Source organism: Oryx dammah, unplaced genomic scaffold (assembly GCF_014754425.2).
Source record: "Oryx dammah isolate SB20612 unplaced genomic scaffold, SCBI_Odam_1.1 HiC_scaffold_5, whole genome shotgun sequence".
Taxonomy (NCBI): domain Eukaryota; kingdom Metazoa; phylum Chordata; class Mammalia; order Artiodactyla; family Bovidae; genus Oryx; species Oryx dammah.
The window spans coordinates 91,541,051-91,555,804 of record NW_024070189.1 but is presented as its reverse complement, the minus strand read 5'-3'; the positions used below and the strand labels follow the sequence as shown (position 1 = coordinate 91,555,804).

The 14,754-nt window shown below is 52.3% G+C and overlaps 1 protein-coding gene and 1 non-coding gene across 2 annotated transcripts; one reads left to right on the top strand and one right to left on the bottom strand.

The window, feature by feature from the left end:
• Nucleotides 1-2,074: 2,074 nt before the first annotated feature.
• On the top strand, nt 2,075-8,204 carry TUBB4A (tubulin beta 4A class IVa). The gene is made up of 4 exons (XM_040242081.1): nt 2,075-3,129; nt 3,647-3,755; nt 3,865-3,975; nt 6,550-8,204. Exons 1-4 carry the CDS (start codon nt 3,073-3,075, stop codon nt 7,605-7,607), a joined length of 1,335 nt encoding a protein of 444 aa, XP_040098015.1. The 5' UTR covers nt 2,075-3,072; the 3' UTR covers nt 7,608-8,204.
• Nucleotides 8,205-13,633: 5,429 nt separating this feature from the next.
• On the bottom strand, nt 13,634-13,706 carry TRNAV-CAC. Its single transcript has one exon. It is a non-coding gene; the product is annotated as a tRNA-Val (tRNA).
• Nucleotides 13,707-14,754: the final 1,048 nt, after the last annotated feature.

The window sequence follows — 14,754 nt, the reverse complement described above, 5'->3', positions numbered from 1 at the left end:
TCTCTCGGCTTCATCCCTGCAGGTTTTCTACATCTCAGGCAATGCCAAGTCCCAGAACCACCTATGCTCTGTGTGCCACGTTCCTCCCCAATTCCCCTCTCTGTATTCCTCCCCCGCGGACCCTCAGGGAACCCGAGGCATGCCCTGATGCAGAGAAAGACAGAGGGCACCCTCTGCTTTCCAGGGACTGTGCTCCCCAGGGGGGGGCTGTCCCTCCCCAGGTGGGCTAGTCCAGGAAGCCCCACCTGTTTGGAGCTCAGTCCTGACCCCAGATCAGCCCTGCCCTGGAGGGGTGACACAGGAAGTCCCACTTTCCTGGGGCTGAACCCCAATTAGCCCCTCCCAGCAGGGCCACTTCCACTTCATGTTTTTATGTTTTCTTGCTATATTAAAGAATGAAATGCCAACACCGGGTTTATGAATTCTTGAGAGATATTAACATGGATTGATAGACTTTGTATATCAATCCGGGAACCATGTCCCAGGGATCAATTGTAACGTCTGATAATCTCGAAAGTCTCAGTCAGGTTTCTCAACTTCGGTTATTGCTATTAGTTTTCAGGGCCAGATAATTCTTTGCTGCAGGGGCCATTTCAGTGCACTGTAGGCCAGTGAGCAGCCTCCATAGACTCCACCCACTGGGTGCCAATCACAACCCCAGGTTGTAGTGGAGGGGGAGTCACTCCCAGCTGAGAATTTCTGGGTTAGGGGATTCTGTGGAGCTCCCCCAAGAGACTGCGCTCCATAATTATCTGACCTACTGAAGTCCCAGGATGTTACACATATTTAAATAACAGAAGAAGTAATTCACTGATCCTGAGGTGGGGGCGGGTGTCACCTTACTTGTATGATCTGATCCATCAGGAATTTATTTTGATGTCTTCTTGTTGTTGTGTTAGTCATTCAGTCATGACCGTCTCTTTGCGACCCCATGTACTGTAGCCTGCCAGCCTCCTCTGCTCCTTTGAAAATTCCTTGCCTGGAATTTTCCAGGCAAGAATACTGGAGTGGCTTGTCCTTTCCTTCTCCAGGGGATCTTCCCTAACCAGAGATCAAACCCCTGCAGTGCTCTGGTGTCTAGTGGGAACCTAAAGGTCCAACTCAATTTTGGTTTTTTTTCTCAAATAGTTAACACAGGATTTCTTAGCCTTCAACAGCAGTCCCCAACCTTTTTGGCACCAGGGACTGGTTTCGTAAAAGACAATTTTCCCATGGACCAGGGCGGGTCGGGGGAAGGTCTGGGGACGATTCAAGCACCTTACATTTCTTGTGCACTTTATTTCTATTACTATTACATCAGCTCCACCTCAGATCATCAGGTATTAGATCTTGGGGGTTGGGGACTGATCCCTGGCCTTGAGCCCTATTGATATTTGGACCAGATAATTCTTATAGTAGAGGGAGACTGTCCTGCCTGTGCACCCTAGAATGCTCAGCAACACCGGCTTACCAAGTAGCACACCCACATACACACACACACACACAAACCATTTAGGCATAACTAAAAACGTCCCAGGACACTGCCAAGTGTCCCTGCCCTGTGGAGAACCACAAAATCGGAAGCCACTGGTGAGAACTGTGAGGTCCCAGCCCTTCCAAGGGCCTGGCCAACCCCACCCCTACTCCAAAGTAGCCAGAAGCCACAGAGGATGTGGAGGCTTCCTGGGATGTCAGAGCAGGAGGCTGCCAGCAGAAGCCGGCCCCAACAGGGGCATCACAGGCAGTCTAGCCCAGTGTCACAATAATAACTGCAACACCAATAGCTACAACTTATTGTTCACTCTCCCCGGGGACCCTGGGGATGGGCTTTCGGGCCCTCCCAACTGCCTAGAGGGCAGGCATTCTTGATGGCTCCATCTTGCAAGAAATTCAGCAGGGGGAGACCAAGTGACCTGTGCAAGGTCATGTACTAATTACAAATGCAAAGGCAGGGCGATGACTTGTAATAAATTGTAACAGTGGAACAGGAAGGTGCCGAGCTGGGGGGAGCAAGGCAGCCCCCCACCTCGGAGGGGCCCTCTATTCCCCTGCAATCTGTAATCCAGCTATAAGTCTTTTTTTTTTTTAACTTTTTTAATTTTTGATAGAAAATGAAGTCGTTCAGTCGTGTCCAACTCTTTGCGACCCCATGGACTGTAGCCTACCAGGTTCTACCATCCATGGGATTTTCCAGGCAAGAATACTGGAGTGGGTTGCCATTTCCTTCTCCACAGCTATAAGTCTTAATCACTGATGTTCGACCCCAGGCAACGCTGAGGATGACCCCACCTGCGACAGACTCAGAGCCCAACAGAGGTGTCCGGGAGGAGTGCACAGTCCCCCCCCCGCCCCCGCACCCCAACACACACACACACACCTCCGTCTGCTTCCAGAAGCATCCGCAGTCGAACATGGAAGGCAAATCGTGGTTTTACTTACTACGCAGCTTCAATAGAAGTCCAGCAGGAACCGACCGCCTCCCACCTCCCCAAACAGTCGGCTCCTCTGGAGCGGCCAGTTCGGCCCCTACCATGAGCCCTCGTGGTTAAGGTGAGCGTTTCTGGAGAATGACAACGAAACAGAATGGGAAGGGAGGCCTGAGCCAGAGAAACTGAGGCAGGGTCGTTCGCGGCGGGGGCGGGAGCGGGGAGAGGCTGAATCTCCCCGCTGCATGTTTACCGGGCTCTCTCCTCCCTCTCGGCCACCCACCCCCTCCCCACCCAATCCCGGCAAATCCCAGGTTGCCAGGCCGGGCTGGCGGCGGGAGGGGTGGGACGGAGGGAGAGGGTACTGAGGGCGCCCGAGAGGCCTCGCCCCCACTGCCCGGAGTTGGGGGTAAAAGGGGTCCAGCGCATCCTCACTCCCGGGAGGTCTCTAGGAGGCAGGGGAGGCATATCCTTCCCTCCCCGCACCCTCCGTCCCGGGGCGGGACCAGGGGGCGGAGCGGGCCGGTGACCGGGCCGTGACGCGAGCCCCGCCTGCTCATATAGAGGCGCCCCGGGGGCGCAGGGACCGTGCTTCGCCGCCGCCTTCGCCGCCGCAGTTCGCAGCATCAGCACCAGCGCCGCCGCTTCCAGCATCAGCGCCACAGCCATGCGGGAGATTGTGCACCTGCAGGCCGGCCAGTGCGGCAACCAGATCGGAGCCAAGGTGCGCGGGGACCGGGCCCTGGGAGGATGCCGAGCGCGGTCCACTGAGCCCCGCAGCGCCCCTCCGCTGTGCGGGGGCCAGGTCCCCCAGGAAGCCAGCACCCCAGGGACGGTGGGGGAAGGGCGCGAAGGGCAGGGCCAAGCTGGGAAACAAAGAACTGATGGGGGTGGGGCCCGGCCTTCTGTCCGCTCGCCACAGCTGGCTTCACAGCTGGCCCGCTGGCCCCTCCACAGGCACAAAGAGACCCCGCCCCTGCCCACGGCAGCAACCAGGGAGAGCTGCCCCCACTGGCCGTCTTGGCTGGGGTGTTGCATCTGCTTCACCCCGCCCCCACCTCTCCCCACTTGCTGCCTCATGCTCGCCTGCCCACCCTGCGACCCCGTCCCCCACTCACCTTGCTGGGGGACAGGTGGCAGCCAGGGAGGTGATTGGGGATCCTGAGCTCAGAAGACGGAGGTGGGGGAAGGCCTGGCCATTGACTCCCCCTTCTTGGTCCTTTCCACCTCCCCCTCTCTAGTTTTGGGAGGTGATCAGTGATGAGCATGGCATTGATCCCACGGGCACATACCACGGGGACAGTGACCTCCAGCTGGAGAGAATCAACGTGTACTACAATGAGGCCACTGGTAAGGGGGCAGAAGCACCTGGCCAGAGTGGGGGTGGAGAGGGCCTGGGAGGGGGCTGGGTGCTGGTTTCTGGAGTTGACCAAGCTGCTGTCCATCTGCTTCTCTGCAGGAGGAAATTACGTGCCCAGAGCTGTCCTGGTGGACCTTGAGCCAGGCACCATGGACTCTGTCCGCTCTGGGCCCTTCGGCCAGATCTTTCGTCCTGACAATTTTGTGTTTGGTGAGTCACCGTGAGGCACAGGCAGGGAAGCGCCCCCCTCCCCGCAATTCTTTCACTTCCACATACTTGGTGAAAATTCTCCACCTAGCATCTAGACTGAGGAACTCAGAGCCAAAGCGGATACACAGGCCACTGTGGGAATCCAGGGGAGGCCTCTGACACAACAGGCGAAGTGCAGGGTAGAGAAGGCTTCCCAGAGGAGGTGGCATTTTAATTTAACCGATGGACCTGAGCCAGACTGCAGCATTCAGATCCCAGCTCTGCCACTTCATGCAGTCGACAAATACTTATTAAGCACCTACTGCATACCCCAGGCCCCACTGTACCCACCCTGGGAATATAGCCAAGAACAAAACAAACAAAGCTCTGTCCACCCCTGCAGCTGACATCCTGCTGGAGGGAGCTAGGAAGGTAAATAAACGGGAAGAGAAGGAAAAAAAAGTCAAACTCAATCACTGATTGGATCCACTGGGTGATTTTGGACAGGCCCTACAATCTTCCTGTGCCTCAGTCTCTTGATTTTTAGAACAGGGTTAATACAGAGACTTACTTTTCAAGACTGTGAGGCTTAAAGCCACTAATATGTATAAGGAACTCAGAACAATGTCTAGCACAGAGGAAAAAATACATAAGCATTTGATGTTTTGTTGTAGGTTTTGTTATCAGTATCACTCTTAATGATGTCTTCAGCCTAAAAGATAAGTGGGACTTGGGCTGACCAAAGGGCAGTGAAAAGAGGAAAGGTGTGCAAGACAGAGGGAACAGCATAGGCGAAGACAGTGGATACATTTGCAGCCCTCAAGTTCAAGGGCATGCACACACTGAACAACCTTCTAGGAAAGCTTTCCTCATACTTCTCAGTCAAGCTTCCCAGGGACTTCCCAAGTGGCGCTAGGGGTAAAGAACCCACCTGCCAATGCAGGAGACATGAGAGACCTGGGTTCAATCCCTGGGTCAAAAAGATCCCCTGGAAGAGGGCATGGCAACCCACTCCAGTATTCTTGCCTGGAGAATCCCATGGACAGAGGAGCCCAGCAGGCTACAGCCCATAGGGTTGCAAAGAGTCAGACACGACTGAGGCAATTGAGCAATGCACTAGGTCAAGCTAAATACACACGCCCACATGACTTCAGAGCCCGGGCTCTCCCCTCCCAGCACCTCTCCTCCTCAGTACACAGTAGTTTAATCTGGAGCCTCGGGATTGACAGGACAAGCTGTGTGACCTTGGACAAGTGACTTCCCCTCTCTGATTTGAGAAAGATTCAGGAAGATAAAGATGATTCTGTGTGGGTAGGGCTCACAATAAGTCCTCAGGAAATGGCTATGGAGAGACTCCATGAGATTGGCCAAAGGCTGTGAGGGATTCTTGGATGAGCACGGGTGGCCCCAGTCGGGCCCAAAGATTCTGTGGCCTCTGAGAGACAAGGTAGTGGGAGGTGGTGGTAAAAGTGTGGGCGCAGGAGCCAGACCACTACTTCAGACCCTTTTCTTTTGGGGGAGGTGACATTGGACAGAGACCTGAAGAGAGTTTCAGTCATGGGAATACCTGAGAGGGAGAGCATTCCAGGCAGCGGCAACAACATCAGCACGTGCAGTGGCCCTGGGGCAGGAACAGTGAGGAGGCTCATGTGACTGGAGCAGGGAGGAGGGGAGGACAGGGAGGGGATGGCGCAGGTTGTGTAGGACCTTGTGCGTTGCTGGGGAGACTGGTTTTTATCCCAGGGAGATGGGAGCAGGGAGAAGGGCAGCGGACCGAGGAGGGGTGGCACCTGACGTGCCTTTTCACAGGCGCCCTCTAGTGGCTTCAAGGAGAACAGATTGTGGAGCGGTTCTAAGCTGCTGCTGGGGGAACCAGTGCAGAAGCCACTGTTCTGATCCAGATGGGTGATAAGGGGGCCGGACCAGGTTGGAAGCAGAGAAGGGGGCAAGAAGAAATATTACCGGTTCACAGAAATAACAGCTGATAGTCTAATCCTAATCCTTGTCCTCTGGAGCTTGCATTCCCCTGCAAGAGTACAGACAATAAGCATAATTAATAATTTTTTAAAAAATGCGTTTATCAGTGCTATGGAGAAAAATCAAGTATGGAAGAGGAACTAGAAATAGGGAGGATTTGCAGTTGTATAGATTGGTCAGGCAGAGCCTCTAAGTCCTAAAGGAGGGAAAGGGGGAGGAGCCATGTATGTGTCTGAGGGAACAGCACTCCAGGCAGAGAGTACAGCCATGCCAAGGCCCTTGGCAGGACCAGGCTCGGTGTGTTGGGGGAACAGCCAGGAAGCCTGTGTGTCTAGAGCGGAATGAGCGAGGGGGAGAGAGGGAGGAGGGAAGGATATTAGGGGGGTGCAGTGGACCACAGAGGTCATACAGGACCTTGTGGGACTAATTCTTTCCAAAAATTGTCCTTCTAGCTGCTGGGTGAAGGGAAGCAAGGATGGAACCCCAAAGAACAATTCATAATGAATAGTAATAATAATAATTTTCTTATTACAATTTAACTACTAGATGACTGTGGGTGGGGTGGAGCGTGGGATTTCCCCATATCAGCCTGGGTGTCCCCTCCCTTTCCTTCTTCAGGCCAGTCTGGAGCCGGCAACAACTGGGCCAAAGGCCACTACACAGAGGGCGCCGAACTGGTGGACGCCGTCCTGGACGTGGTTCGGAAGGAGGCTGAGAGCTGTGACTGTCTGCAGGGCTTCCAGCTGACCCACTCGCTGGGTGGGGGTACAGGGTCTGGAATGGGGACTCTCCTCATCAGCAAGATCCGCGAAGAGTTCCCCGACCGCATCATGAACACCTTCAGCGTGGTGCCCTCGCCCAAGGTGTCGGACACGGTGGTGGAGCCCTACAACGCCACGCTGTCCGTGCACCAGCTGGTGGAGAACACAGACGAGACGTACTGCATTGACAACGAGGCGCTGTACGACATCTGCTTCCGCACCCTGAAACTGACCACCCCCACCTACGGGGACCTCAACCACCTGGTCTCGGCCACCATGAGCGGGGTCACCACCTGCCTGCGCTTCCCCGGCCAGCTCAACGCCGACCTGCGCAAGCTGGCCGTGAACATGGTGCCCTTCCCACGCCTGCACTTCTTCATGCCTGGCTTCGCCCCACTGACCAGCCGGGGCAGCCAGCAGTACCGGGCGCTGACCGTTCCCGAGCTCACCCAGCAGATGTTCGATGCCAAGAACATGATGGCCGCGTGCGACCCACGCCACGGCCGCTACCTGACTGTGGCCGCCGTCTTCCGGGGCCGCATGTCCATGAAGGAGGTGGATGAGCAGATGCTGAGCGTGCAGAGCAAGAACAGCAGCTACTTCGTGGAGTGGATCCCCAACAACGTGAAGACGGCTGTATGCGACATCCCACCCCGCGGGCTGAAGATGGCTGCCACCTTCATCGGCAACAGCACGGCCATCCAGGAGCTGTTCAAGCGCATCTCGGAGCAGTTCACGGCCATGTTCCGGCGCAAGGCCTTCCTGCACTGGTACACGGGCGAGGGCATGGACGAGATGGAGTTCACTGAGGCCGAGAGCAACATGAACGACCTGGTGTCCGAGTACCAGCAGTACCAGGACGCCACGGCCGAGGAGGGCGAGTTTGAGGAGGAGGCTGAGGAGGAGGTGGCTTAGGGCGCCTCTATCACTTCACCTCTGCACCCTACTAGGAGGCTAACCTTTGACCACCGAGAATCCCCGCTTCACCTCCCAGCCTGACTCACCTCTGACCCTACAACCTTGCACCTCTTCCCCTGGCCAACTGTTGACCCTTGAGCCCCACTTTATCCCTGCCCTTGAGCTCTCCCACATTGAACACCCCCCCGTGAGCCCTGCTTCACCTCCAACCCCACAAGTCCCACCTTTAATTCCGTGATCCCTCCTTCACCCCGACCTCTCCACCTTTGACCTCCCCTCAAGCCCCCCCAGCCCCCTTTACACCCACAGACCTATAAACCCTGACTTATTTGCTCCCTCCCTCTGAGCCTCTCCTCTCTTCTCCCAATGCGCCTCACCTTTTACCCCACAAGCCCCACCCATCCTCTAATCCCTGCTTCTCTCTGGATCCCCTGAGCCCCACTTCTCTAAATTCACTCCCCTCAGCTCCTGCCAACCTTGGCTTTTCAAGGGTGCTGCTGGGGAGAAAAGCCCTGGAGCATGTGGACAAGAGAGGCTGTTCCCTGACCTTCCCCATTGCCTCACTCTCAATAAATTAATTGTTGTCCTGCCATGTTTCTGCCAAGTGTATTTCTCATCGCCCCTCCTCTCCCTGTGGGATGGAGTTGGGAGATGAAGGGACTTTTAATCTGCGGGTGGACAGTGATTTCAGAGTTAGACCAGGTTATGCTACCAACTCACTCTCCAGTATTGAGCAAGATGCTTGCCCACTCTGAGCCTTGATTGCCTCACCTATAAAATGGGCTCATGTTTTCCCCCCATGCCACACCTCAAGGATTTTTGTAAGGACTCAGAGCACAGTACCTGGTACTGGGTGGGTACTTAGTGATGGAGGTGCCACCACTCTCTGTGGGGCATCTTGCAAGTATGGAGCATTGAAGGGGGAACCTTTAGAAAAGGGTGCCGGGGAGATGGCAGCCATGGGTAGTGCCTCAGGGGCAGTCCTGCCAGGGTAATAGTCACAACACTGAAGCACTTTGATGGGCCTGATACATGTCTTATAACCCTCACACCAACCTCTAAAGATCTGAGCTTTTAGAAAATTCCCTGGTTCTGGATGCAGTTTCTACCAATGAACCTAATCAGGCTTCCCTGGTAGCTCAGCGGGTAAAAAAAAATCTGCCTGCTATGCAGGAGACCCCACTTCAATTCCTGGGTCAGGAAGATCCCCTGGAGGAGGGCATGGCAACCCACTCCAGTATTCTTGCCTGGAAACTCCTCATGGACAAAAGAGCCTGGTGGGCTACAGTCCATGGGGTTGCAAAGAGTCGGACATGACTAAGCGACTAAGCACAGATAGCACAATGAACCTAATCACCTCTGGGTGATGCAGAGGTTAGGACTCCTTGCTTTCACTGCACAGGGCACAGGTTCAATCCCTGGCTGGGGAAGTAAAATCCCACAAGCTGCATGGCATGGCCAAAAAAAAAAAAAAGATCTGAGCTTTTAGACAGTGTATCAGTTAGCTTTTGCTGCATACAAACTACCCCCCCCCCAAACTTAGGGGCTTAAAGCAACAGCAATTTTTTATTGTGCTCCCAAATCTACAGTTTGGGCAGGGCTTGGAAAGGTAGCTTATTGGTGCTCCCTGTGGCATCAGCTACAGAATCTTCTTTGAGGCTGAGAGGTCTCCTTTCAAGGTGACTGACTCACTCACCTAGCCACCAAGTGGATTCCTGGGGGCTCAGGAGGGTGTCTGGACCTCTCCATGATCTGCCCAGGCTGGGTTCCTCCAACAGCAAACATCCCATTGCATTTTTCTAACAGCTTTAGAGGTCACTTGCTGTCCTGAGGACTTCTAATTGAAGTGTTCACAAAGGCCTGTCCAGATCCCAGAGGATAGGTTGTAGACTCCAACTCTTGAGGGTTGAGTAGCAAGATTCTAGAAGAGCATGTGGAACAGAAGCTACAACTATGACCATCTTTAGAAATTACAATTTGCAACACAGTTTCTTGCCCACGATCCCTTGTTTATGAAGCAGTGACCTGGGAGTCAAACTGATAGTTTAGGTCAGGAACTCTGGTTGCACTTTATCAGCCAGTGTTCAGTGTGGGAGACTCTAGGCATATTAAGCAGGAAGGGATTGGATACTCAGCAGGAGGGCCCTGCTGAGCCCCCAGGCATCCACTTGGCAGCTGTGTGAGTCATTTAGAGTGAGGATTTAGGGGCTTACAGCATCTCTGGAGGGGCTGAAGGAGACGATTGTAAGCCCGTGCTGCTTAAATTTGATTTGCAGCAGAGTCACCGGAGGACTTCCCAGGTGGCACTAGTGGTAAAGAACCTTCAGGAGACATAAAAGAAATGGGTTCGATGCCCGGGTCCAGAAGATCCTCTTGAGGAGGGCAGTGGCAACTCCCTCCAGTATTCTTGCCTGGAATTCCAGGGACACAGGAGCCTGGCCGGCTACAGTCCACAAGATCATATAGAGTCAGACATGACTGAGTGACTCAGCACAGTACAGCACAGAGTCACCAGGAAAGTTTTGCATGAACACAGCTTCCTAAGTTCCACCTTATAATCTCTGATTCAGTAAGGGGCAGAGGGAAGGGGAAAAGCTGCATTTTTAACAAGCTCCCAAGTGATGCTGATATTGCTCCCTATGAGGCCCTCTTCGGTGTAACCCTAGAATCGGTTGGAACACCACCCTGGGAGCTGCTTCCTCTGCAGACTGGAGAATCAGAGGGCTGCCACCGGAAATAACTGAGTTAAAAAAACGCCACCCCGACACCCACAAAGCCCCAGAGATAGGTCCACTAGGACACTGAACAAAATTAATTAAAAAGAACTTAAAAACTATTTTAAAATAATTAAACACACACACACTGTTCTGTCTCACTTCTACATTCCAGATCTCTCAGGAGCATTGCTCATGGGTAGAACCTAATCAGCATCCAGAGCCAGAGCTGCAAAGAACTCTGGGCAATGTAGTTTTTCCCCCAGCTGCTGGTACACAGGAAGGCAAACCAGGAGGGAGAGAGACAGAAAGAAAGCGAGGGATGCTGAAACCCAACCAACTTTTCCCACCCAGCTCTTCCACCAGACCACCAGCTCCAGACGGGGCCCCAGCCCCGTCCCTGGGTCCCACTACAGCCAGGAGGAAGACAGCCTGGGAAATCCAGCCTGCAGCCACCCCCATCTCAGCAGGCTCAGCACATCACTGGATGGTGGAGCAGAAAGATGATGAACTAGGCAGCAAGCTTGGCTGTCTTTATTATCCTAAATATAACGTGGCCACAGAAAAACTCCTTATTGTTGTTGTCTAGGCACCAAGTCATGTCCAACTCTTTGCAACCTCATGGACTGTAGCCCACCAGGCTCCTCTGTCCATGGCATTTCCCAGGCAAGAATACTAGAGTGGGTTGTTGTGCCCTCCTCCAGGGGATCTTCCCGACCCATGGATCAAACCCACATCTCCCAAGTCTCCCGCATTACAAGTGGATTTGTTACCACTGAGCCACCGGGGAAGCTCTTGTAAAGCAATTATTTTCCAATTAAATATAAATTTTTAAAAAGCAAAAAATTAAAAAAAGAAGTTAGCCTTGATTCATTGTTTTCTAGACCCAAAACATTCTTCGGCTCTTTTGCTGAATCCAGTTGTCTCTGTTTCCAAAATGGGTCCTGAATTTGACCCCTCCTCTCCTCCCCAACCCACTCCAGTATTCTTGCCTGGAGAATCCCATGGATGGAGGAGCCTGGCAGGCTCCATGGGGTCACAAAGAGTCAGACACGACTGAGCAAGTTCACTCCTCCCATCTACACTCTGGTCTAAGCCGCCGTTGTTGCTCACCCAGTCAGTCCCCTTCATCACTTCCCTGGGCTTGCGGCTGCCTGCACCCCACCCCCACCCCCGCCCACGCCTCTGCCCCCTCCCCCAGTGTGCACCATCCTCCTCCCACAGCAGTCAGAGCAGCCTTTGTATGCAAATACTAACCCTCCCACCCACAACTCCCATCTTACTCAGACTGAAACCCAGTCTTCTCACCTCGGTCTCTACTCTGATGAAGACAACTTCATCACCTCCTCCTCCGTCCTGAAGCTGAAACTACAGTGGCCTTCCTGTGCTCAGCGCAGTGCAGCTTCAGTGCCTTTCACAAGCAGTTTCTGCTCCTTCTTCTCTCACGTGTGCACATGGCTGGCTCCTCCTTCTCCACAGGTTTCAGGTCAAAGGACACCTCCTCAGAGCAGCCTTGCCCTGGCGACTCTAAATTATACCTAGTCACTTTCCCTCCGTTTTCTCCTATCAGGTGTTTCCCTGATAGCACCTATCACTAACACAAATTATCTTGTCTATTTCTAGTTTCTTTTGTCTGTCCCCCTTCCCTCCCCACTAAAAGGTAAGCTTCAAGGAACCTTGTCTGCCTTGCTCACCACATGTGTAGACCAGTTTATGCAACTCAGACATTCAGTAATTATTTGCTGAATGAAGGAGCCAGCGAATCAATGAGACTTCACAACACAGTGTGAGGTGTATTCTTTTCCTCCTTTAAAAAAAAAAAATTAAATAAAGATGTACGGGGCTTCTCTGGTGGCTTAGTGGTAAAGAATCTGCTTGCCAATGCAGGAGACATGGGTTCGATCCCTGGTCCAAGACGATCCCACATGCCACAGAGCGCCTAAGCCCATAAGCCACAACTACTGAGCCTGTGCTCTAGAGCCCAGGAGCCACAACTACGGCAATTAGACAGTAGCTCCTGCTCGCCACAACAACGAAGACCTAGCACAGCGAAAAATAAATAAAGATGTATGAAGTGTATTCCTTTATTTATTGGCTGCACCACGTGGCTTGTGGGATCTTAGTCCCTGACCAGGGTTTGCACCCCTGCCCTCCACAGTGAAAGCACAGAGCTCTAACCACTGAAATGCCAGAAAATTCCCATGTTTTCTCACTTTCAAAGGAAGGAGACAGGGATGTCCCTGATGGTCCAGTCACTGGGACTCTGATTTTACTGCAGGGGTAAGGTTCAGTACCTGGACCTGAACTTCACCGCCTGGGCAGAAATTTAATCCTTGATCAGGAAACTAAAATCCCACTAACGACGTGGTGACCAAAAAAAAAATTTTTTTTAATTTTTAAAATATTTATTTGGTTGTGTTGAATCTTAGTTGAGGCACGTGGGATTTTCACTGCGGTGCATAGATTCTCTAGATGTGGCTCTCGGGCTCAGTAGTTGTGGTGTGGGGACTTAGTTGCTCTGAGGCAGGTGAGATCTTGTTTCCAGACCAAGGATCAAAGCTTCATCCCCTGCATTGCAAGATGGATTCTTAACCACTGGACCACCAGGGAAGTCCCTAAATTTTTTTTTTTTATTTTAAAGATAAAGCAAGAAAACAAAGACACAGGGAAGGTGGAAGGTGGCTTCTAAGATGACCCTCAATAATGCCTGTCTCCCTGTTCACACCCTTGTGTTCTCCCCTCCCATTGAGCACAGGCTGGACCTGGAGGTTTCTTCTGCTCAACAGGATATGACAAAGGCAATGGGATGCTCCTTCTGAAACTGGCTTATGAAAGCCTGTGACTTCTGCCTTGATGAGTTCTCTATTGCCTTTTCAGCTTGCTTGTTGTGGGGAAGCAAGAAGCAGATTGGGAAGGTCCCAGGTCCCCATGGCAAAAAAAAAAAAAACCCTGAGTGTAACCTCTGGTTGACAGCCAAGCAAGGAACTGGGGTGCTTCGTCCACAATAAACTGACTCCTGCCAACAGCCACCGTGAGCTTGGAAGCAGATCCTTTTTTGGTTTGAGGCATCAGAAGGGACCACAGCCCAACTGACGCCTTATTACAGCAGAGAGAGCCCGCAGTACAGGACACAACTGAGCTGTGTCCAGAGCCCCGACCGCCATAGAAATTTTCAGATAAATGTGTGCTTTTTTAATATTATTATTTATTTGGCTGTGTCAGGTCAGGATCTTTGTAGCACATTCACTGTGGCACGTGGGATCTTCAGCAGTGGCATGTGAATGCTTAGTTGCGGTATGTAGGATCTAGTTCCCCGACCAGGGATTGAACCCAGGCCCCCTGCATTGTGAGTGCAGAGTCTTAGCCACTGGACCACCAGGGAAGTCTGTAAATGTGTGTTCTTTTAAGCCACAAACTATAGGGTGATAGATTACATAGCCAGACAAAACTAATACAGAGAGGTCAAATGACTGGCCTAAGGTCAAAAAGATGTTAAAAGACATAAGTCAGGTCTTGAACCCAAGTATCTCTAACTCCAAAATTATTCTTTTAATCAATTTCCTGACCCGTCTCCCCTAATCATGGACAGAACATACCAAAAGCTTGATTCAGGCGTGACTTTGTACTAAATATATCACATGAAATCTCTCACTGAACCTTCGTGGGATCTCTGAAACAAGCACCATGTTTATTTATGATACAAATGCATAAACAGAGGAATTCTCTGGTGGTTCAGAGTTAAAACTCCATGCTTCCACTGCATAGGGCATGGGTTCAGTCCCTGGTGGGGAACTAAGATAATGCACGCTGCACAGCACAGCCAAAAAAAGATGCAGAAACAAGGACAGATGGGGTCCCACTTTCGCAAAGGGGCATGAGCTCCTCTCTCATTCCCACCCCACAGGTCTGCCACTGGATTGCACTGGACTGAATTCCAGAAATGAAGAAAGATTTGAAATATCTCTGCAAAGGCTATGCCTTAGTTCATTCCAGCTGTTAACAGAACACCATGGACTGGGTGGCTTATCAACAACAAACATTTCTTTCTCACAGTTCTGGAAACTGGAAGTCCAAGATCAAGGTGCCGGAAGTTATGATGAGAACCTGCCTCCTGGTTCACTGATGGCAGTCTTCTTGCCATGTCCTGAATGATGGCAGGGGTGATAGATCTCTCTGGCATCTCCTTTATGAGTTTGGTGGTGGTGGTGGTGTTCAGCCGCTAAGTCGTTTCTGATTCTTTGCAACCCCATGAACTGTAGCGCACCAGGCTTCTGTGTCCTTCACTATCTCCCAGAGTTTGGGCAAACTCATGTCCATCGAGTCAGTAATGCTATCTAACCAACTCATCCTCTGTTGCCCCCTTCTCCTCCTGCCCTCAACCTTTCCCTGCATCAGGGTCTTTTCCAGCAAGTTGGCTTTTCACATCTGGT